The 23213-nt window shown below is 55.3% G+C and overlaps 7 protein-coding genes and 2 non-coding genes across 9 annotated transcripts; 6 read left to right on the top strand and 3 right to left on the bottom strand.

Annotated features, from left to right (window-relative positions):
* Positions 1 to 2096: 2096 nt before the first annotated feature.
* B0T26DRAFT_753381 (uncharacterized protein) lies at positions 2097 to 2588 on the bottom strand (the record flags this gene model as incomplete). Its single annotated transcript, XM_060445672.1, has 1 exon — positions 2097 to 2588. One exon carries the CDS (start codon positions 2586 to 2588, stop codon positions 2097 to 2099), a length of 492 nt encoding a protein of 163 aa, XP_060294571.1.
* An 88-nt stretch (positions 2589 to 2676) lies between these two features.
* On the top strand, positions 2677 to 3267 carry B0T26DRAFT_753380 (uncharacterized protein; the record flags this gene model as incomplete). The annotated part of the gene is made up of 1 exon (XM_060445671.1): positions 2677 to 3267. One exon carries the CDS (start codon positions 2677 to 2679, stop codon positions 3265 to 3267), a length of 591 nt encoding a protein of 196 aa, XP_060294570.1.
* A 324-nt stretch (positions 3268 to 3591) lies between these two features.
* B0T26DRAFT_t163 lies at positions 3592 to 3675 on the bottom strand. The gene has a single exon. It is a non-coding gene; the product is annotated as a tRNA-Pro (tRNA).
* Positions 3676 to 4305: 630 nt separating this feature from the next.
* B0T26DRAFT_630795 (uncharacterized protein) lies at positions 4306 to 5682 on the top strand (the record flags this gene model as incomplete). The annotated part of the gene is made up of 1 exon (XM_060436279.1): positions 4306 to 5682. A coding segment is annotated over one exon (1377 nt), but the record flags the coding sequence as incomplete, so codon positions are not given.
* Positions 5683 to 8455: 2773 nt separating this feature from the next.
* On the top strand, positions 8456 to 10159 carry B0T26DRAFT_650360 (amidase signature domain-containing protein; the record flags this gene model as incomplete). The annotated part of the gene is made up of 1 exon (XM_060438171.1): positions 8456 to 10159. One exon carries the CDS (start codon positions 8456 to 8458, stop codon positions 10157 to 10159), a length of 1704 nt encoding a protein of 567 aa, XP_060294568.1.
* Positions 10160 to 14252: 4093 nt separating this feature from the next.
* B0T26DRAFT_742039 (uncharacterized protein) lies at positions 14253 to 14803 on the bottom strand (the record flags this gene model as incomplete). Its single annotated transcript, XM_060444054.1, has 2 exons — positions 14253 to 14327; positions 14372 to 14803. 2 exons carry the CDS (start codon positions 14801 to 14803, stop codon positions 14253 to 14255), a joined length of 507 nt encoding a protein of 168 aa, XP_060294567.1.
* Positions 14804 to 17477: 2674 nt separating this feature from the next.
* B0T26DRAFT_716856 (uncharacterized protein) lies at positions 17478 to 17760 on the top strand (the record flags this gene model as incomplete). The annotated part of the gene is made up of 1 exon (XM_060442297.1): positions 17478 to 17760. A coding segment is annotated over exon 1 (157 nt), but the record flags the coding sequence as incomplete, so codon positions are not given.
* Positions 17761 to 18111: 351 nt separating this feature from the next.
* Positions 18112 to 18535, top strand: B0T26DRAFT_677600 (uncharacterized protein; the record flags this gene model as incomplete). The annotated part of the gene is made up of 2 exons (XM_060440123.1): positions 18112 to 18270; positions 18323 to 18535. The coding sequence occupies 2 exons, from the start codon at positions 18112 to 18114 to the stop codon at positions 18533 to 18535; spliced, it is 372 nt and encodes a 123-aa protein (XP_060294565.1).
* Positions 18536 to 21292: 2757 nt separating this feature from the next.
* B0T26DRAFT_t183 lies at positions 21293 to 21365 on the top strand. Its single transcript has one exon. It is a non-coding gene; the product is annotated as a tRNA-Lys (tRNA).
* The last annotated feature ends 1848 nt before the right edge of the window (positions 21366 to 23213 follow it).

Raw genomic sequence — 23213 nt, 5'->3', positions numbered from 1 at the left:
CGACAGGCGAAGGGGAGGATAAAGTGGTGCAAAAAGTCGAGCTTGGTTTGCTGGGATAGTTGAGGACTCGCTGTGCTGATATACGCCCGAGTTGGGTGGCTGGCCACTGTTGGCAGGATTTCGGTTGGGTGCACTGCGCTACTGGCGAGCCTGCGCCGTTCTTTTGTGCCACCGTCAGGCCCATTCGCCGGCCTAGCCGGGTCCGACACGCTCGCCCGGGTGCGTTGATGAAACAGGAAACCAACAGGGAAATGTTCTGTGGGCCAAGTTGTCGGCAGACGACTGCCCATTGCAAATCCGGGGCGCTGCTGTTTGTTCGCGTTGGTGCGCAGCGTCCTGGCACTCGGCTGCCAGGCCCCGGAGCCCGGGGACGTGTCGGTTCTCGACCTCGGACTCGGAAAACCCTCGAGCGGGCTTGGTCGCAGTGGCCCCTGACGGCAAAGATGACTCTGGTAGGAGGTTGCTTCAATCGCTTCATCCTCAGCGCCCATCAAGAAGTCTTCCTGTGAGGCACATCTATTTCACAAGGCAGTGATAGCGTGCATTCGTCGTCGGCAGCAGCATCCATTCACGACGACATAACGAGGCACCGATTGCCTCCAACCCCTGCGATGGGGATGACACCACGGGTCAATGGCAGCAGGCGACCCGGCCAATCCAGTCCAGTTGCGCCGCAAAACATGCACTGGATGGGTATCCATTTCCATGTAATGGCAGTCACCTGTGTGCATGACTTTTCATCGGCGGGCTGGGTGTGATGCGGCAGGCGCGATCACTGATCTGGAGAGGTCGGCTGTGCTGTGCTCTCCACAGTGGGCATCTACGAGCCCTCCCCCACCACTGTCCCACTAGCGTTAGTCATCTGTGCGTCTTCTGTAACGTCCGTCTCGGCGCCATAAGCCCCCGCCGCCCATCGACATCTCGTATGTCGCATTTCTGCGCTTACCTGAGCTTGTTTATCATCCGAAATATCTCCTCTCGGTGTCCTGCCTTCTACTGGTTTGCCATACTCGACAATACGCCAGATTGGTCGGGTGTGTCAGGCCACCCAGGGGCTGCCGCCGCCCAGAGGAACTGCACTGTCCCGCACACAAAACAGCGTGAGGGGCTGCTTCGTTTCGCCATCCCATCAATGGAAGAACTTCCGGCCCTCGGCACCGAAAAACCTGTCGTGGTAATTCGAGCAAATTATCTAATTGCGGATAAGCCGGCTATGAGCGAAGAAAGCAAGAGGCCTTCATGGCTCGATGCTGACAGGTGCCGAGGACCTCCATGTGGAAATTCCAGGGGATGGAAACGCGGCCGGACGGCGGGCAAGGCCGGCCATGGATGCAATAAAGCGCTAACGAAGGGCTTTTACGGCGCGGTGTCGCACGGCGGTCGCCTGCAATTTCGTCAGTCAGCAGCCCGCGCACCTGCGCTGCTTACCGGCTCTGCCCAGCCGGCACAGCACCCAAAAGGGCTGCGAAAGCTGCGTGCCATTGGCTCACCATCCTGGCGCACCCAGATGAAATGAGACTCCTGTAAGCTGGATGAGGGGCGGATGCGCCTTACACACCAAGATAAATCCCTTGGAGATTAGAACTTTCTTGTCTTGAGGCAATGTGTCGTTCCTCCTTATCAAATACACAGGCGAGGATGTTGTTGTGTCGCCGTGTTTTTGTCCTTCTGGTCTGGCGATAGCATCTGGCGATAGCATCACTTGCCTGGTTTGGGCCCCGTCACTCCTTTTTTTTTCGCGCCCAAACGTCCCTCGGGACAGCCACACTCCTTCCTTTTTGCGGATTTTGCAGTAGACACTCATTTATCTTGCTCGCAATGCGCACATTCTTCTTTCTTGTTGCGCTGCCCGCCGTCGTCCTGGCAGTGCACCAGCCGCTCCTCCGCAGCCGGCAGTCCAAGTCCGACGGGGATTCGGTTTCTTGCGAAAGCTATGACTTGCAATCGTGCGGCGACGTCTGCATCGAAGCCGGCCAAACATGCTGCCCCGACTTGACAGGGGGTTGTCCTCCCGAAACTGAATATTGCTCCCTTTCAGACGACGGCGTCTCGTATGGCTGCTGCCCCAACGGATTCACCTGCACTGGTTCTGTCGACTATTCCGCTTCGTCTTCGACAATCACCGCCACGGACAGCTCGACTGTCCCTGCAAGCACCGTAGCTTCGACTGTGCCTACAAGCACCGTGGCTTCGACTGTGCCTGCAAGCACCGTGGCTTCGACTGTGCCTGCAAGCACCGTGGCTTCGACTGTGCCTGCAAGCACCGTGGCTTCTACTCTGCCTGCAAGCACTGTGGCTTCGGCTGTGCCTGCAAGCACCGTGGCTTCTACTCTGCCTGCAAGCACTGTGGCTTCGACTGTGCCTGCAAGCACCGCGGATTCAACTGTGCCTACAAGCACCGTAGCTTCAACTGCGGCATCGACATTGGAAAGCTCGACCGCTTCGAGCACAGTTCCAACTTCGGCAGAGATTTCGACGTCGGAGCCCCCGCCCAGCACCGTGATCTCGACGTCGACCACAACGGACATGTCCTCGGGGGGAGTCTCCTCGGCCCCGGCTTCGAGCTCTGCCGCCCCTGACAGCAGCATCGTCTCAACATCGACGTCTACTTCGACTTCAGCTGCCAGCGTCGTGTCTTCGGGCGATGTGAGTCCCTCTTCGACCCCAGACGACAGCATGTCATCCGCCGAGGCGACAGCTTCCTCCATCGAAGCCAGCGGGTCTGCGGCCGAGACATCAGCATCCACCACTGCCGCCTCAACCGAAAACGCTGTCTCGGCCAGCAACAGCAATGCCGGACCCAGTGACTCCCCGGTGTCGACATACAGGTTCGCGACATCGACCATTTACATCACGACCACAAAAACCATCACGTCGTGCGCGCCCACGGTCACATCCTGTCCGGCGGGGTCGACAGTGATCGTCACGGAAGTCGTGGCCGTCTCGACAACTGTGTGCCCTATCACCGAAGCTCCAGTGACTGAGGTCCCCATCACTGAACCCAACGGTACCGTTGCCCCTATGATCACCGTAACTAGTGCGGCTGCAAGCGTGGCTCCCGCGGCCAACCCGCCTGCACCCAGCGGCAGCGGCAATGGAGAGACGGCGACGACTCTTCGAATTAACCTGGCCGGCGGCTATCAAACAAAGACGGCCACGGCGTCGCAAGCCGTCGTCACGGCTGGCGCCGCAGGGAGCTTTGGTACTGCTTCAGGAATGCGTGTCGTCGGTTTGCTGGTTGGGGTGGTTGCGGTTGTGGTTTTCTGAGATGTTTTCTACATGGGGTTGGGACTGGGCTTTTATTTTGATGATAGATGCTTGTCTAACTGCTGTTAATTAAGGAGAAAGATAAAAGGTCAAATCAATCAATTTCATTCAAGTCTTGAAACCAGTCTGCAGTCAACGAACAACGATCTGTGAAGTGTTGGGTTTGTGCTGCTCTCTAGTCTCTCAAAGATTGCTCGTTTTTAAACAAGGCAGCTGATGAGAGATAAAAACAAAGGCGAAAAGAACCAAAGAAATGTGAACATTTGGGACACACAATGGGATGAAAAGGGGGAAGTGGCGGATAGCAAAAAGGACGAGATGAATGGGGCTGTCCGGGGATTGAACCCGGGACCTCTCGCATGCTGAGTGCAACCCAAAGCGAGAATCATACCTCTAGACCAACAACCCTGAGTCTTTGCTAACTGATTATGTAAGGTGGCCTGACCGTATTAGCTTATAACCCCCGCCTGATGCTCAAATTCTATCTTGACTCCCACCCAGCCCTTTTCCCTTTCATCCTTTCACGCCATCATTCGGTTCTTACTCACGCATGGTTGAGCGATTTCTACAATTATGCGTTTTCTTCTTCTTCTACTAGTAACTAAACCGGCTTTTCTCTCAGTTGTGATACTGCATCCGGTTGCAAATCACCAGTTCGAAACTTCTTGAAGCACCGCTGTCGTTGCTCGGCTTCATCCGGTCGCGCCTCAGACAACTTCTCGACAGATGTACGAGGAAAATCTCAGAAATGACATACGATTAAATCCCCGCTGCACACTACTTGCCATCCCTGACATCTGATTCAGTGTTACAAACAACAGCGTCACACGTCAGTCTATCTCTACAAAGCACTGAGCCCTCTGCATACGTCAACAGCCAACATCATGTCTGCACCGGGTCTTATGTCTCATATCTCGCCCGCTTGCATTACTCTGGAATCCTGCGTTCGTCTTCAAGACTCGGGACCCAGCCATGGACCCATCAGAGTCGAAGCGGCGATGGATCTCGCAGCTGAGAGAGACGCTGCCCCTGACGGGCGTCGACCTGATCGCGCCGAAGGTCATGGCGCGGGGCGTCTACGGCTTCCCGTTTCCCGATCCAACCAAAATCGAGACCGCCGTGTCGTACCTCCGACACCGCTTCCACGTGGCGCTACAGCGGTGGCCGTTCCTCGCCGGCCAGGTCGTGCAGGACGAGGGCGACACGCATCACAAGCTGGTCTTCTCGCACGATCCCGACGACTTCAGCATCAACAGCTTCCCCGACGAAGTTTTTGACTTCCAGGTCCTGGGGACGAGCGACTTTGCGTGGACATACGACGAGCTCAGCATGAACCGTGTCCTGCCGTCCGCTCTCACCAGGGGCGTGTTCTCTCTCGAGCCCGACAACCCGGCCGTGGGCCGGCCGAACTACCCTGCCGCGCTGCGGGTGTCCTTCATCGACGGCGGCCTGCTGCTGTGTTTCTCGCTCGACCACCGCGTCGTCAACGGCGTGTCGGTCGTGCAGTTCGTCACCTTCTTCTCGAGCGCCGAGACAGCGGGGTTCGACGCCGCGTACTTTAACGACCTGCTGGAGCGCAGACAGGCCATCAACACTATCCAGGGTGGAACGGCGGTGGCCGACCTCGCCCACTTCCCCAATCTCGACGTGCCCACAACAACACCCCTAGCGCCCCGCAACGCGAACCTGCCGAGCGTTGCGCGGATCCTCGCCTTCTCGGCGGCAACAATCGACAGCCTGCACGCCAAGTCGCTGCAGCACGTCAAACGATGCCACGACGCGGCGGCGTTCCTCTCCAGGCCCGACGTGCTCGGCGGCCTGGTGTGGCAGCACGTGCTGCGCGCGCGGCGGCCGCGGCTGCAGCCCGACGAGACGGCGCGCTTCGCCAGCGCGTGCGACCTGCGCACGCGCAGTGCAGATCCGAGCATCACCGGGCCCCCGGCCTACTTTGGCAACATGTTCGTGCGGTCGACGGCCAGCGGCACGGTGCGCGACCTCGCGCCCGCGGCCGAGGCGCGCCGCCCTGTCACGCTGCAGCGCGTGGCTGAGACGGCGTGGCTCGTCCGCCGCGGCGTCGCCACGCTCGGAGACCCGCAGGACGTGGCGGCCGCGGTGCGGTTGTGTGGTGTTGCTGGCAGCAGCAACGCGTTCACGTACGACCTCGACAAGGGTCGCACGGGGCTCAGCAATTCCATCACGACCCGCATGGGCGCTGATCTTGTGTTTGCCTACGTCCCGGGCGTGCGTCCCGGCCCCCCCGGCTGGGTTCGCAAGACGTACTCGCCTACCGAGGGCTCCATGAACATCCTGCCGCGCCGGGGCGGCGCCGCGGGCGCTGCCGACTGCGAGGTCTCTGTTGCGCTGCGGGTGGACGACATGGACAGGATTTGTGCTGCGCAGGAGCTGGGACAGTATTTGCTGTAGGTGCCGGCTTGCCAAAGAGTGTGTGCAGTGAGTGTAAAGTGTGTGCAGTGAGTGTGGGGAGTTCTAATGGGAAATGCTAGGTCTGGACGGGCCAAAAAGAGACTCTAGCTCAACACAGGTTGAGCGCTGTTGGTGGCAGATTCGGGTATGCGGTGTCTTGATGGCTGAGTGGTCTTATTAGACTTGATTAGTTCGTCTAACGAATCTAACAAGCAAAAGATCAATAACAAATTCCCACCCCTGGTAGAATCGATCCGAGCGGCACAAACCTTGGGTTAGACGAGCTGTCAGATGTTTAAACCAACTTACTGCACGCGTTGTCGCTCTCTAGCATCGAGAGGTGCGGTGCAGGATATGTCGAGATGATGGTGACCACAGGCGAGCAGATGGTGGTGGAGGTGGTCGGTGAACACAGCCTACATAGTAGAGAAGTCTGGACTACTAGGAGCAGCAGCCAGACACACCCAACACGCACCAGACCCCGCATGGAACCGCCACTGCAGCAAATATATGCTGGTCTCGCCCCCAGTGCCTTAGGTGGTACGAATGTTAAGGTAGGTCGCGTTCTGTCAGCGATTAGAAACGGAAGTCGTAGACCACGGGTACTTGCCATTGCCGAATCAGCCTCAGGGTGGGTGTCTCCGAGGCTCCGTCGGGCTGGCGATTAGGTAGCATACTTCGTTACGGGTACTTCCTCCAAGAGTTGAAGAGCGACTCCCGTCGCATCTTCTCCAAACAGCTGCGTTCAGACTCCTTACGTCTTCCACCCAACCACACCATAGTTTGTACTGGAAACAAACCCACACACTTCCATCCATTACGTACAAAATGCAAGCCCAGTTCCTCCACATCCTAGCCAAGGCCAAGGCAAAAGTTGGTTCCGCGGAAACAAGCGACGAGGGGGGAGGCTTCCCCAGCGGCAAAAGGGGGGGGAGGCTTCCTCAGCGGCCAAGGGGGGGATGCAGCAGCATCTCCTTCCCGGGATCTCCTACCACGTCTCAAAAAAACGAGACTGACGTGAAGTTTTAACGGACTCTCATGTCAGCAATCTGGCCATCTCGACAACAGGACTAGTCGCGGGCGTATCTCCTAGAGAGGTCAGACAGGAAACAACATTCATCTGCGTGTGGGATGAGAGATCCGGAGGGAAAATAGGAAGTTACGAAATTGATGCCATACCAATGGGAATTCAATTCGACAGCGAGTCACGCTGCCTGGTGGATTCCATTGGCAGCTTGCCACTCCCGGGATCGAGCGATAACGCCCTCAAACCCGACGGCGCTACCAATGCTGATTATTTCTGCCTATATGTCACGGGTGAATGGATCTCACAGGGGTTTGAGAGGTTGATCTGACTTCCCCTGAGATATAGAGCGCCTCTGGCTGTCACTCAGGTCAGCGGGGAGAGAGTGGTTATTGGACCGGCGAGTGGGAAGGTGATCTGCATGGAATCAGATCTCGCGAACACGTGTCTTATGCGGAGGCAGGGTATTGACCTGTAGGTATCGACGGCCCAACGGCAACGCTAGTGATGGATCTGGTGGGAATGGTGTCTCCCCTGGATGCGATGACCTCGTCCACGGCTTCAGCCCAGAGAATCATCCCAAATTGAGCTAATAAACGACTTTGTCATTCATGCTTGTGGATTCTCAGCCACTGCTGTCCGAGTCACTGATTCTGCTCAACCACCAGATCCAGGGGAGCAGGCATGATGGGATATGGTCACACGCCCTCCTTCGATGGACCAGACGACCCCCTCGGTAGCCGTGCTGCCACGGAGGAAGAGTTGAAGCCGCCACCGATGCGAACCCCCCCCCCCCCCCGAACCTGTGATTTACTGGTAGAAGCTTGTGACATGCGCAGGTTGCAATGCGTTGCACTGTTGTCCAGTTTCAGGCTTGGCCTTGACCTGAGCCGCTTTCTATACAGGCCTGGAGGTGTTCCATTACACTGGGACGACGTCGGTTGGATTATGGGATTCCTGTCTTTTGATGGACCTTTCATCCGACTGGACAGCTGACTTGCATGTCCTGTGTTCTTTTTGCGTGTTACACGATGTCATGTTACATGGTGTCTACCAGTACTAGCTAGAATTAAATATTAGAATGCAGCTTCGTCTCCTTGGGGTGGTTGATAGGTTAGAGATATTCTGCCATCCCTTAATTGGTGGTGGAAGAACGTGATTTATAAAGAGGGGCCACCTTATACGAAGTGGGTTGGCCTAGAATGGAAAAAATGAAAGAAACGTACTAATTAGAGTACATAAGGCAGGGGTGTAAATAAACCCCTTTCCCCTTTTCTGTGAAAGGGCGGGCTGGACAGGGCATCTCTCGGACGGAAGGCCGAATTCATAATTAACCAGAATTAGGGAAGCTATAAGGCGGATTTATTGCAACCATGTTGGATTCGACTCCTTAGCCCTGACGTAACACAAAAGCTTGATCCTTTGGGGACCGTGTCGTGATTGGCTTGTTGGTTGTGGGAATATCTCTGGATACGCATTTGTCATTCGTCTTCGTATTCGCGCGTACAGAGCCCTTACTAATTAAAGCTGATCAATAGCCCGCGGAAGATAGTTTAGAACCGACTGAGCCGGCCCCTTTTCGGCGTTGAGACTATAAAGAGAGGTGGTTAGGACTCGGGTGGTGAAAGATGAAGACAGCAGACAGGACGAAGACAGGTCGATGAGCAAGACAAATCGCCACAGTTTTCCTCCCACATCACCCACATCACATAGCCCCACTGCGTCAGCCGCTCGCCCGCCATGGCCTCCGCCAAATTCACCGTCTTCCAGCCGGTCCCCGTCCCGTCGGGGCCGCCCGAGTACGAAGCGCAGCGCGCGTCCATCCTGGCCGAGTTCGCCGCCAAGGTGCTGCGGGAGCTGTTCCTGCCGCAGGCCGTCTTCGACAGCGCGCCGAGGAACGTCACGGCCATCCCGCGCGAGTGCGGGCTGCTGACGGCCGAGGAGCTCGCCATCACGGAAAACTACGACGCCGTGACGCTCGCCGAGGCCATGCGGACCCGCAAACTCACCGCCGTCGCCGTCGCCACGGCCTTCGCCAAGCGCGCCATCATCGCCCACCAGCTGACGAGCTGCCTGAGCGAGTGGTTCATGGACGAGGCCGTCGCGCGCGCGCAAGAGCTCGATGCGCACCTCGCGCGCACCGGCATCACTGTCGGCCCGCTGCACGGCGTGCCCGTCAGCCTCAAAGAGATAATCCCGCTCGCCGGCCACACCAGCTCGACCGGACTCCTAGTGACGCGGCACGTCGACGACGCCGACAGCCAGCTGGTAGCGATCCTGCGCGCCGCGGGAGCCGTCTTCTACTGCAAGACGGCGCAGCCGCAGGCGGTGATGTCGTACGAGAGCGCGTCGCCGGCGGGCCGCGTGCTGAACCCGCACCACACGGGGCTGTCGGCGGGCGGGTCGTCGGGCGGCGAGGCCGCGCTGGTGGCGCTGCGCGGGTCGGTCCTGGGCATCGGCTCCGACATTGGCGGCAGCGTGCGCGGGCCCGCCGCCCTGTCCGGCGTCTACGGCTTCAAGTCGACGTCGGCGGCCCTGTTCCCCATCCACGACTTTGTCAAGGGCGGCTTCGCGGCCACGATGACCGTGCCTGCGGCTGCCGGCCCAATCGCCTCGTCGCTGCGCGGCATAGATTTGTTTACTTCTGTGGTGCACGCCGCCCGCCCGTATCTTCAGGATCCCAGCCTCGCGCCGCTGCCGTGGTCTGGGCTAGCGGGTACAGGTTCTGCCAAAAAACCGCTCAAGGTCGGGTTCATGACGCACGACGGCGCCATCGTGCCGCAGCCGCCCGTGCTGCGCGCGCTGGCCTGGGCGCGCGCGCAGCTCGACGCGGCCGCGCCGGGACAGTTCGAGACAAAGGATTTCGCGCCGTACGGCAGCGCGCAGGTGATGGCCAGCCAGCGCGCGGCGTACTGGCCCGACGGCGGGCGCGGGCTCAAGGCGGCGCTGGCGGCCGCCGGCGAGCCCATGTTCCCGCTGACGGAGTGGATCATCCGGGACGGTGCCGCGGCGACAGAGGTAACGGGCGAGATGAGCGCGACAGGCGTGCTAGCGCTGCGTGTGGCGCGTGATGCGTTCCGTGTCGCCTTTGCGGCGCACTGGACTGCGCAGGACGTCGACGTGGTCGTGTGTCCGGCCTTTGTCGGGCCCGCGCCAGTGCATGAGACGGGGCTGTACTGGAATTATGCGGCGTTTTGGAATTATCTTGATTATCCTGGAGTGGCTGTGCCGACGCCTGTCACGGTGCTGGCCAAGGGTGGGGAGGGCTTTGCGGCGGAGCATGCGGTCCCGCTGAGCGACGAGTGCAGACATGTCAGGCAGCTGTGGGGGGAGGGCGACTTCGAGGGCGCGCCGGTCGGGCTGCAGATTGTGGCTAGGAGGCACCATGACAATGAGCTGTTTGGCGCGCTCCACGTCATGAAGGAGGCGTTGGGCTTGAAGTAAATGGCTTGGGAATTGTTTGGGGTTTGCGTGGCATTTTTGCCGGGACAAACATGCATCTTGCTGCTTTTCTCAGGATTCATGAATGTTCCAAGGTGGTTGACCATTTGGTGCAGTTCTTTGACCTTGAGCTGGCCGCCAACGATAGGGACCAAAGAAAATCAAAATAGGTGGAGCTTGGGTTTTTTGTCCGTAAACCAGAACTGTACGAACTGATTGCCCGGCATGCTCGTGGGATAGGGGCGAAAAGCGGGGGTGCGTGCCCCAAAGGGGGTAAACTAGCAGCAGCGCCGTGGTTTCAGTTTTCGCCGAAATACGCAGCCAAAAACAGCGAGACACTGTATTTACTGTGAAATTGTGTACGTGGGCATTGTTTACAGCTTGCTGAGAATTTCGAAGCTAGGTTCCACTATTTTCAATTTCACCTAAACAGTTATTTGCTTTTGGGATTGAGATTCCGATTTTCTCTCATTCTTACACGATCACATGTTGGAACCAGTTTTGGACTTAAGGGCCAGTTGAAGTGTAAGTCTTGGAACAGTCACGGGTCAGAGAGAGCAACGAGTCCAAGGTGACTGTTTGATTCTCAGACTATTTTGTAATTATTCCCAACTCCGGTTCAGGGCCAGCCCGATACAAACATTGCACCACATCTTCAATGGCCAGGGCCAGCCTGATAAGAAAAAGCGCATTCCATCTCTCATGTCATTGTTCGCCAAGGACAAGCCATTCGTCCATCCAGAATTCCACTCAACACCTCATGTGCTATGAGAGGGAGCGTCTAGCTTCTCACAAGCTGGAGATGGTTGTGGTGGTGCTGCCAGTAGTATTCTCTGTTCCCGGCGCGGAGTGGTCAGGCAAGTCCGATTCTATGAGTGCCCTAGAACGGGGTGGGGGGTCTGGCTACACTTACGTGAGACAAGCTTGTACGTGACGCCGTTATGTACCCCGGAATACCCGAAACCATTGGTGGCGAGATTCTTGAGGAATGCTTTCGAGGCGGGCGAGCGCATCAGGATCAAAATGTCGCCGGAGCCGCCAGTATGTTGTGCCCACAGAGCAACCCCAAGCGTGGCGCTCTGCATGATCTTGCCGGCCTTGGAGGACTCGACGTTGACATGTGAGTCGTCGTAAAACTCGCTTTCGATGCGGTCGACAAAGCTTCGCGCTCGGAGACTTTGGTCATTTTGAGAAATTGTAGTGAGAGTTTATCTGAGAGAAGAAGAGTGAATAGGCTGTTGTTGAGAGCTGGTGAGTGTGTGAGTGTGTGGAAGAAATATTATGTGGCTATTCGGCGATGAGCTGTTCTGGTTTGAAACTACAGCCTCCTCCACATCCGCACATCTGGAATCCACGGGGTCGTTGTCTAGATTCGACCTGATTTTCGAGGCACAACGTGCGGCCAAGTTACGTGCGGCTAAGTTGAGGGTGCCGTAGTCAACGCAACGCTGGAATGGTAGGGGGTGTAGGTACGGGATGGGAGGGAGTGTATGTGGAAGGCGTGTTTTTGGGTTCGTTCACTAGGTGGGTAATAACTCTGTGCTAAGCAGGATCGCGGAGAATCTGGACTTTTCATCATCCTCCAATGCCTGAAGGACTGTTGCCGTGTGGATGTCCAAGCTGTGGGGGCCTAGCATCTTTGCGGCTCGTGCTCAAGGTAATGTCGTCTTCCTCGGACAGTGGGTTGGGTTAACTAGTATTTGAACCCCCGATGTGATTAATTGGAACTCCAGAGCCGTGGTTTGCCCACACGAATGCCCTGGACAGAACTTTGAATGTATTTGCTAAAATTTCTCCCCTGTTTTAGGATCAGAATTTAGACTGAGATGCCAAATATGTGTCTGTTGATGGGTGGGAAGCTTTTTTTAGGGCTCGAATGACATCCCGGGACTACGGGTGACATGGGACTAATTAGGATATTATTCGAGCTAAATAGGAGGGAGCTCAAGGGGCACAGCTTCAAGGTACTCGGCCTAGCCTAGCTTGTGGTCAAGAAGATGGTTGCTCCTAATCAGTCCAGAGTGATTCACTAGAATGGTGGAGGTTCCGCGGAACGAATTCCCGCCATAATGTTGGAAACTTGCGAGATTAATGACCATCCACACCCAACCCGACGTCAAGCTTAAGCAGGTTTCATTCGACAAAGTGCAATGAACCACGCCCCCTCCTCTCCGACCTCTTGTACCTGGGCTATGATGGCCCACAAACGCAGTCTGGCGGCGGAGTGAGCCCAAAAGTGGACGCGCCCAGAATCTTGAGACGACTTATGCCCCGCGTAGCCTTAGGTATTAAGGTAATTAGTCGCGTGCTGATTGCCCCAAATTTTGTGTGCCAGGGCCTAGGATGAGTCGATGCGCCGTGAGGGTCGTGCGGCGTGTCCAGCGTCTCTGCTCAGACTCGGGTTTGGCGCTTTGTATCTTCCGGACCCACAGGCTTACAAGGGGGTCTGTAGCCAATTACAACACCAGAAAAAAACGCCAAGCACTGGTCTGAGTACCTTCTGAAGATTTTAACGTTAGTCCACCTTTTCAATTTACCTTTCTTCCATAGCGTAGCCTAAACTGCTAGGCTATAGAAAATGAGCAAAATACCAAAATGACGGCCTTCTTAAGGGCTTTCTAACAGTACTACTCTCAGCTCTGTTGGATATAAATTGGCTACGATGCAAGGCTAATGGCCGAATTTGCAGCGGGCTGGGCAGGGCCCCCTGCCCGCCCGCCCTGCCGTAGGTAGGCGGGCATTTTCCCACCAAACCATAGTCTGTAACAGAGACTAACTTAGTTCTAATGTGTTTACGTTTCTTCTAATCAAGCCTTCACCTTGCTGATAAACTGGATGGCAAGTCCTCGCTTAATGGCCTTCCCAACGAGGGACTTGGCTTCCACATCCTGAGTGGAGTAGAGCCGCTCAAGATCGAGATCCTCTTCTAATACAATCTTACAGGCGTCCCCGGTAACCGTCCTTTCACACTGGATCAGTCACTGCTGCGCAGAGCCACTCACAGTAACAGTAACGGTACAGAGATTGGCAAGTGTTAGCGGCCTTTGCGCATCGATTTTAGCCGAAGAACAGCCGCCTTGGGCCCCTCATTCTCGGCCCTGCGCTCAAGCTTTCGATCGCATCGCGAAGTTCGGCCAAGGCACGAATTTCCGACAAACCGACGGGGGCTAGTTAGCAACAGCACTCGTGCTCGAGCTTATCGAAGCGGTTTCGATTGCCAAATCTCCTCGGAGCCCTTGGCCGCCACTTCTTTGTTAGAGGATGGCGCTGTGAAGACGGCGCCGCGAAGATGGCGCTACCACGGATACGTCGATTACAGATTTCCCCTGGCGTTTCTAGGCCCCTTCCATAACTCCTGTCGTCGAATCCTAATCCTTAACTAGGTCGTTAGGTGCTACCTTCTACGAGCTCCCCCGCGCGTCGCGATTTCTCTCGATATTATACCGATTTCGTCTATGTCTACCACTAGGCCTACGAGATAGCGATTTGAAGACAGGAGGAAGCTGGTTCGCTTGTCTTCTGTGCTGTGGGACATCCCGCACAGCAGCTACTCTATAAGTCTGCAGTGCATGAGATGGTCGCAATTTTTAACTGGAAGACCCTGGTTTACAAATCTGGCCGGGCGTGGGCGCTGACAACGTTGCGAACCCGCGGAGCCTGAATCCGTAGTCAGGTTCGTATGACAAGACGATCAATACCTGTCTAACATGGATTTAAGAGCTTGTTGGTAAACAGCAAAGCAAGCAAGAGGACAAATATACAGAACCAGAGATTTCACAAGTCCTACCCCCTTCCACCAAACGTAGCACTGATGGTGCCGCTGTTCACCCCTACCTGCTGGCCACTATTTTTGCTTCCAAAGGTGACTGTTGGTCCCTGGCCTGCTTGCGCATTTGCAGCTGCCGTTTGGATCACTGAGAGCAGCCCTTCAAAAACCTTGCGCGATTCACCTAGGGCTTTCTTCTCCATCGCAACCTGCTTGGTCGCACTGGTCTGATCGGCTTCCGTTTCGCCTTCGTCTGGCTCCTCTAGGGTAAGCGCTTCCAGCCTAGCACTAACCTCGGCCGACTGATCGTTTCTCGTTGCTATTGCATCATTAACCGCCGTCTCCTTCGTTGATATCATCATCTTGATCTCTTCGGCCGCTTGCGTCTGCTGGAGGGAGCTGTGTCTGGGACATGTTAGTACCTATCTTTTCTAGAGCTAAACTCTAACATACAAGGTTGCAATGCTCGCTATAGAAGTCAGCGTGATGTTGCAGTTCTGAAGCTGCTCCGACATGGATTTGATGTGGCCCTGTCTAAAGACGCCCAGGGTTGCGCGGTCTCGCCAGGAGAGCGTTCCATCCGTGCTATGCCGGGTCCAGCGACCGAGAGAGGTCTTGAACCTTTCGCAGGAAGTTCTGCAGGAAGTTATCGTAGCTCTCGACTGGACAGTAACGGCCTCGCCCAGCAATTTCCATTGCGAGTCCGTAACTGCCTGCACCGAAGCGAGAGCAAGGCCCACTGATTGCAGATCGTTGGTAAGCACCGTAACGGCATCAGGCGCGTCGACAATGTTTTGTAGGTCCTTTACCAAGAGCCGAACACAGTGCAGCGTTGGTCCGAGGATGCCGACGACGCCGGCTGTGATACTAAACGGGTCCATGGCGAAGAGTTGGTCGAAGGCTGCGATGATGTTGCGCGCCCGTCAGCAGAGAGACGCAAATGCCTCATACTAGAACTGAGGGGCAGCAATCACGTGCAGCTGAATTGATGCCTGCAGCCACTCAGCTGCACGAGTTAGAGAGCATTTCTGCTTCGTTACTATCGAGAATCGACTCTTAAGCAACCGTCCAACGGCACATGATGCAATCCAGGTCTTTCGGAGCCGGAAACTGGGGCCAGCAGGTGGGGCAGAACTACGGGACGGTCAACGCGGAGTTCCATCTCCCGCCAGGTAAGGCTAGCGCCATCCGTGCCTGCCTAGCCCACGCTAACACTTCTGCAGAACGAGCCGAAACTCCGCCAGCCCCCTTCGCGATCATACCCTTCTCCCGCGACCCCGATTTTGTCAACCGTGGAGACATTCTCGACCAAATCGACCAGCGATGTTCCAAGCCCGCCGCTCGTGTGGCCCTTGTGGGCCTGGGTGGCGTTGGCAAATCGCAGCTTGCCATCGAATTCGCTCACCGAGTCGCCACGGGGCAGCCCAACACATGGGTATTCTGGGTCCACGCCGGCACACAGGCGCGTGTCGAAGAGGGCTTCAGGGCGATTGCCGACGCCGTCAAGCTGTACGGCCGGAACCAACCTCAAGCCAACATTCCGCAGCTCGTATATAGCTAGCTGTCCAACGAACGACATGGCAAATGGACGATGATCTTCGATAGCGCTGACGACTATGACGTATTCTACGACGCGGCTAGCGACAACGGACGTAGTAGGCAGCCACTTGCCACGTACCTTCCACAAAGTCGAAACGGATCGATCATCATTACAACACGCAATAAGGACCTGGCTTCCAGGCTAACGGGGCACCGCCAGAACATGATTGAAGTCAGGCCAATGGCGCAGACGGACGCCCTTACGCTTCTGGAGAAGAAGCTAGGATCGCTCCCGGATGCTGATGTGGCTGTCGGCCTTGTACAGGCGCTCGACCTCGTTCCGCTGGCCATTAGCTAGGCTGCCGCTTACATACTGGCAAGAGCGCCACGGAGCTCACCCGAGAAGTACCTAACAGAGTTCCGAGAGAGTGAGGGCAAAAAGAGCAGCCTTTTAAAGTACGATGCTGGGGACCTACGGCGGGATGGAGGCGCGTCGAACGCGGTTCTTACGACATGGCAGATATCTTTTGAGTACATCCGGTCTAAGCGGCAGTCTGCAGCGGATCTCCTGTCACTCATGAGCTTTTTTGATCGACAAGGTATCCCTGAGTATGTTCTAAAATCCCCCAGAACTGTCAAGGATGCAATACCAACACCAAGAAACTATCATTCATGTCGCCATCTGTGGCGTTGCCGCCGTTGTTCGACCCCTACTTATACGTCCCATCTAGACGATATAGAGGACAAGATGGACAGCGGATTTGAAGATGATATGGCGATGCTAAGGGATTACTGTCTCATCGCCGCGGACGAGGGTGTCGGCGAATTTGAGATGCACGGGCTCGTGCAACTGTCGACGAGAAAGTGGCTGGAAGCGTTTGGACAGCAGGAGACGTTCAAGCAGCAATATATCGAGCGAATAGCCGCGTCGTTCCCAACGGGAAAGTACAAAAACTGGGCAACCTGTCAAAGCCTCTTTTTACACGTTCAAGTAGCCCTTGGTTACCAACCGGGTAAGGATATGCTTGAAACATGGGCGACTCTTTTATATAACGGAGGATGGTATGCAAGGTCACAAGGAAGATATGAGGTTGCACAGCATATGCTAGGCAAGGCGAGAGAGGTTCAAGAGAAGAGGCTTAGAAAGAAGGATGTGGCGACTCTAGCAAGTATATCATTATTTGCAGGGGTCCTTTTGGACCAAGGCCGGTGGCAGGAGGCCGAGAAGCTGTTCATGCAGGTGATCGAGACTCGCAAGACCAAGCTCGGGGCCGATCACGCTTCTACGCTATGGAGTATGGCCAACCTAGCGTCGACATATAGGAACCAGGGCCGGTGGGAGGAGGCCGAGAAGCTGGGCGTGCAGGTGATGGAGACTCGCAAGACCAAGCTCGGGGCCGATCATCTAGATACGCTATCGAGTATGGCCAACCTAGCGTCGATATTTTGGAACTAGGGCCGGTGGGAGGAGGCCGAGAAGCTATTCATGCAGGTGATGGAGACTCGCAAGACCAAGCTCGGGGCCGATCACCCAAATACGCTGACGAGTATAGCCAACCTATCGTCGACATATAGGAACCAGGGCCGGTGGGAGGAGGCCGAGAAGCCAGACGTACAGGTAATGGAGACGAGCAAGACCAAGCTCGGGGCCGATCACCCAAATACGCTATCGAGTATGGCCAACCTAGCGTCGACATATAGGAACCAGGGCCGGTGGGAGGAGGCTGAGAAGCTGGGCGTACAGGTGATGGAGACGAGCAAGACTAATCTCGGGGCCGATCACCCAGATACGCTATCGAGTATGGCCAACCTAGCGTCGACATATAGGAGCCAGGGCCGGTGGGAGGAGGCTGAGAAGCTGGGCGTACAGGTGATGGAGACGAGCAAGACCAAGCTCGGGGCCGATCACCCAGATACGCTATCGAGTATGGCCAACCTAGCGTCGATATTTTGGAACCAGGGCCGGTGGGAGGATGCCGAGAAGCTATTCATGCAGGTGATGAAGACGAGCAAGACCAAGCTCGGGGCCGATCACCCAAACACGCTAACGAGCATGAACAACCTCGCTTTTACCTGGGAAGATCAAGGTCGACGCGGAGATGCTTTAGCACTGATGGAGGATTGTGCCCAGGCAAGGCGGCGAGTGCTTGGCGAAGAGCATCCATACACATTGTCGTCTTTGGCCGCCGTCGCCGAGTGGAGTCGTTTAATCTAGCGTATTCTTTTAGATTATAGCAAGAGCACAACTTATGTAGTAATTGTCACAGAATGGCGTATTGCGGGTTCCTTATCGCTAGCCGTGTGATGTCATTTCCTAATAAGCCCGATTCTTTTAGTGTGCATCATGGTCCCCGCCGCAGATAAGGCAAATGCAAATGTAAGTGCAAATGCGGCACCGACCCCCCTGCCCTATGTGTTTCCCCAGGTCCAGCCATCAATCTCGCAGATAGAGGAATCGCTCTTCCTGGGAGACGTAGATACGGCTCTCCACATCCCCACCATCCGGCAATTCAACATCACTTCTGTTGTATCCATCCTCCTCGCGTGCTATCTCATGTTCCCCCGCACTGAATACCTTCGGCTCGTGCCTAGCAAGCGCTACCTGTACATCAATGCAGCGGATACCTCGTAATAGGGCCTCTTGGCCAACATGTCCACAACCTGTGATTTTATCGACGCCCAACTGGCCCTCCCGCCTATCCCAAAGCCGCCTATGCACCCTTCCGTCAAAGTCGTGGCGACGCAAGAGAAGATCCCGCCCTGTGTCCTGGACCACTGCGAGAAGGGCATCTCACGCTCCGCCGCCGTCGTCATCGCCTATCTCATGAAAACACAAAAGACCCCTGGATCAAGTTCTCAAGGAAATCAAACAGAAACGCAAGGTACAGCCGAATTCCGGCTTCATGGCCCAGCTCAAGGTGTGGGAGGAGACAGGCTACCAGGTCTGGAAGGATGACAATATGACGTTTCCCAAGGAGCCTTATCGTGTGCTGCTAGAGCGCCGAGGCACATACCTCAAGGAGAAGGGGCTGACCGGAAACGAGCACAAAATTGAGAGCATCTTCGACCTCTAGAACCCTGCTACTGGCGAGATGTGAATGTACACGAGAAGTTGCAGGCCCAAACCGCCCCTCTCTCAACGCAAAGTGATTTTTTAATTCCATGCCCCGGCACTCACAAACCCGATTTTGGAATGGGCCATTTCGCGGTTCCTAGTCCATGGCGTTGAGCCAGCACCAGCAGTGACGACCGCCGAGGGCATGCATGAGAATAAATGAAGGTTTCCGGCTTCCCAGTTACGAACTCTGCATGAATAGATACTGTACCAACCGTCTTGACCTCGGAAACGCCCCTCATTAGTTATGGCACTAAAATATTTGCTGGCTTGGTCACGGTTGTTGTACCCTGCCGGATTTGTCGATGCCCTGTCACTTTCCATGGTGACTTGATGTCGGAACCAACACCATGTCAACAGACAATTAGCGTCAAAGACATGGGGAGACATTGGACAGGGTCAAAATCTCAGAACAGTCGGCAACCGCACGGCGGCCCAACGCCTAATTATGTGACATAGGCAGATTTTCTTTTTAGGAAGCTCATAATTTTGCCAGAACCGTAACGATCACGATGACGGTAGCGCCCATAACTGCCCTTGGAGTGGCCGTTGTTCGTGTTTGTCGACGGCAAAGCGCACGACCGTGCCGTAAAACCATGTGGCTCAAGCACACCTTGTTGCCCCAAATCGATAAGCAGTCGCCTCCCCGGCGGTTGGGCCTGCAGGGACAGTCCAACAAGTCCAGAAGCCCTTCAGATTACCATCCTAGCTCCGTTTGACGGCCCGCCTCCTACTATTGGAGGCAATCCCTGTAATTAATAAGTTTCCGCAGATGAGATTATCAATCAATGGAGATGCTCTCTGCCATGTTCAAGGCACACATGTGCCACAGCTCCCTCCCAAAAATGGAGGCGACGATAAAACCAGAACTCCCAAACCTGTTGCGAAAGGGCACAGCAGAGATGGGTGGTGCGTTGGTGCGTCGACATTGGCGAGGCGACGAGTAGGATGAACGAATATTACCTGCAAGAGAAATCGGGAGGCATTCCGTTGGAGATTCTGCTTCCCCATAGAATAGGCCGTGCCGCAGTTGACGCCAAAAGAGAAAAAAAAAAGAAGAAAAAATAGGTAAGGCTAAGCGAAAGATGAGCCCACTTTGAAAATAGATAATCGAGTGTCCCCACCATAAATAGGGAAAAAAGGGATTTGGCCCAGGTGATTGATTGGTCTTCCTCCATCAGCCCTAAGATCTTGGCACCAAGAATGGACGACCAAGACGGCTGTGAAGGTGTTAGTGGATCAAAAATCGGATGGGCGGGGAGGATGCGAAGGAACAACTCCACGCTGCACAGAAGTGTGGGGATCCATCATTGAAGCGGTGAAAAGACACCACAACACCAAAAACAACAACAACAGCAGGCTCAATGGAAGCGATCGAGCTGTAGGCTCGATAGGTTGGTGGGCTTGAAGCAGAGTAAAGGCACAGAGTCCCATAGCCAGGAAAGTCAAACGTAAACAAAGAAAAGGGCACTACCGCGTGCGCTAGTCTGGGGATCTCAATTCATGGTAAAAGGACGTGATTTTTTCCTAAAAGTCAAGGGCCCGGGGGAAGATCGATGCCCTCCCTCTGATCTAAGGGGGGGGGGGGGGGGGGCAGGCTACTCACCTTATACGAGGTGGGTAGGCGGCTAAGAAAAAAGGAAAAAAGTACACTAGATTATTTTAGGTAAGGGTGTAAACAATCCCCTTGTTGCCTGGCCCCCTGAACCCCTGATCATCATCCATGAGATGTTTGTGTTCCCATCATGGGCAGGAGTTGGTGTAGGATGCGGAATACGGGAGGGTCGGCTATGCACGCCTGTTTCCAGATGGCATGCCGTCCATGGCCTGCCAAGCATCTACTTAGGTAACACATAGAATCGATTGGATTTAAGGTTCGGGACTAATCTGTTCCTGGCCAGGCTTCTAGAAACCATTTGGAAGGCGGTGGTAGTGCTTTGTCCATAGCCACGTTTTTTTCTGTAGTTCTTCACCTTTTTCTCTCGTTAAAGGCCCACCGATTGAAACCCTCCCTCCCCACCCAAACCACCAATTCGAATCTTGTAGCCTGATCTAATGGTGACTGAGACGAAGCTGACGCGGACACCATCTAAAGCTGCGATGTAAAGGACCATGCCAAGTGAAGACTCAATGTGAGTCTACCACTTAATTATAGTCTGACAAGAAGAAATTTATTAAGGGAAACGAAACAAAAAGGGGCTCCGGAGCCGGGATTCCTGATTCTGCTCCCGTGTGCCGCGTGTCTTGCCTTGGCGGAACAACCGTGTCAGTCGCAAACGCCGACGGGTTTCAAAATCGGTTCACAGTTGGTAATCAGTCGTCGGTCTCCTCTGGTTGCCTGGCTTTTCTCCTTCTCAGTGCCAAGGAACTGTTTTTGATCCTGCCAAATGGCACGTGATTTCATGAAAATTCTAGGGTTTTACTTTCGAGGTTACCTTTTTCACCTTTTGCCAAGAAGAACCTCGCTAATCCTGATTCTCAGTCAGCCCCATATCAGCATTGGCTATATATAGTCTAAGCAAACGCCCCGTGTAACACTGTATGCATTAGGACTGACTGGTCCTGTGTATGTATGTGACTAGGCATCCTGAATCCAGCATGTACCCACTCACTACAAGGAATGGTGGGTCTAGTGCAATGCTGCTGGGTCAGCGGGAGACGCATGGCTCTTGACGATCATTATGGATTCCACTCTCCAACACAAGTCAAGAACCTCGCCCGGCTAGCTCAATCGGTAGAGCGTGAGACTCTTAATCTCAAGGTTGTGGGTTCGACCCCCACGTCGGGCTCAATTCCCGGCGGCGAGTTTGTCTTTTTGAACCTTCGGTTGTCGATTGTTTTTGTCTTGGGCATCCGGGGCACTTCGGGTGTCCAATATAGCACCCAGACATGATCCTCCGGGCACCCACTCCGGAGGTTGATCAGCATCTACCTCGAATGAAGGAATCGTTTAGGCTTGATTTTTGTACTTTGCGTGTACGAGTTGATATGCACCTTTGTGAACTGCCAGTAGTAGCAACCACGTTTGCTCCCGATACCCTCTCATTGGTTGCGTTTTGCCCGCACTGATTTTCCAGCGATGGCCAAAAACGTAGCACACCATCAATAGCTGTTGTTTTGGTACTAGACAAAGAATGAGGCCAAGAAGGCGAAAGGAAGAAAAACACGTGGAGCGCGCTTGAAACTTCAGAAGGTACCGGTGATACCCAGCCACTCCCACCGCCACATTTAACGTGATTGAGCCGCCTTTCAGGCTGCCGTGTGCATTCAAGCGAGTCCAAGCAATTCCAGGCTAAAGTTTACCAACTAGTCATCAATAGCCCGAGCAGCAAGAATCTTGAGTGGAAGCCTCCGGGCACTAGCTGGTCGGTCGCCCGAGCGGGCCGGATTCATGCCCCGATGGCCGATTGACATCTCCTTGGCGGACAGCACCCGACCGCTCGGGTCCGACTGTGGAAGCGAAATACGAGTCAAGAACGGTGCCGACGTGTGGCCAAAACGGCCGGAGGTCCGGAGGGCGGGGATGCGGGGGCAGGGGCAGGGGCCGCCGCGTGCATATGCATGGTTGCACATCCGTCTTAATTCTTCCCAAAGCGGGAATACGTGGCAGTCTCGGACTCGGGGGTGGGGGCATAGCTTGTGAGCCACGCCGGAACTCCCCCTGCGGACCCAAGGTGTTGAGATTGAAGGTAATTATTGGGGGCTTATTCGCGGGACGGTTGGCAGCCCACGTAGCCTGGCTGGCTGACTGGCTAGGTGTTAGAGAGTCAGAGGGCTAGAGGGGCCTGTCATTCCAGTTTGTTTGTTGCGGCAGGATAGGGCGCGGCTTCGGTTTTCGTTGAAGCCGAGAAGCATGACAGCGAAACCCGGTAAGAGAGGACCGCCATCCTTATAATGGTTCCGGCCTCCAGGATCCCAGCACCACCACCCTGCGAGAACCAAGCCTTGCGAGTATGAGCCGCTGTGCGCCTGCATCCTGTCGGCAAGACCTTGCACGATGCATATTGTCTGCTGATCCTCGGGACATCTGATCTTGCATTCCTGGGCCTGGGACCGCCATGATGCTGCTTGTTGATGGCCGAGGACGATGTGGGAGTTCACGGCCGCTGCCACATTGTCTGTAGAACTGCTAATTCATGGAGTGTGCATGCAATCCATGGGGTCGCGTCTATCTGGACTTTCTGATCCAATGTCTTGAGGCGCAAACTGTGCTCACATCGACTTGAGGGGGCAGATGCTGCCCCTCATCGGCAAGTGAACATCTGCGAGGAGTCATGTTTGAGCTGGGGAAACACGACAGGCGTCCGTGACAAGGCCGGGTACTGTGTTGCATGAGCGAGGCGGCAAGCTAAGGCATGATATGAGCCTCGATGGCATACGTAAATGGGATATGCCTACTCGACTCGCTATGTTGTGTGGCCGACAACTTCATCGCAGATATGCAGCCCTTGAGTTGTACGTGATCGAACACAGTCGCAGGGTAGCATGGCCATCGCCCGCACTAGATCACCAGAGTCTTGCAGGCTTGACACCTTGGGAACCGGCACTCAGCCTAGGTCAGCATTTCTGTGACTTCCCATAGCTGCAGATGTTTGTTTTTGCTAAATTGGCAGGGTCCGTTGTTCGTCAGTTTGATT

The sequence above is a fragment of the Lasiosphaeria miniovina genome (assembly GCF_030549165.1).
Source record: "Lasiosphaeria miniovina strain SMH2392-1A chromosome Unknown B0T26scaffold_5, whole genome shotgun sequence".
Taxonomy (NCBI): domain Eukaryota; kingdom Fungi; phylum Ascomycota; class Sordariomycetes; order Sordariales; family Lasiosphaeriaceae; genus Lasiosphaeria; species Lasiosphaeria miniovina.
Note: the sequence above shows the minus strand (reverse complement) of the source record. Positions and strands in the feature narration are given on the sequence as shown.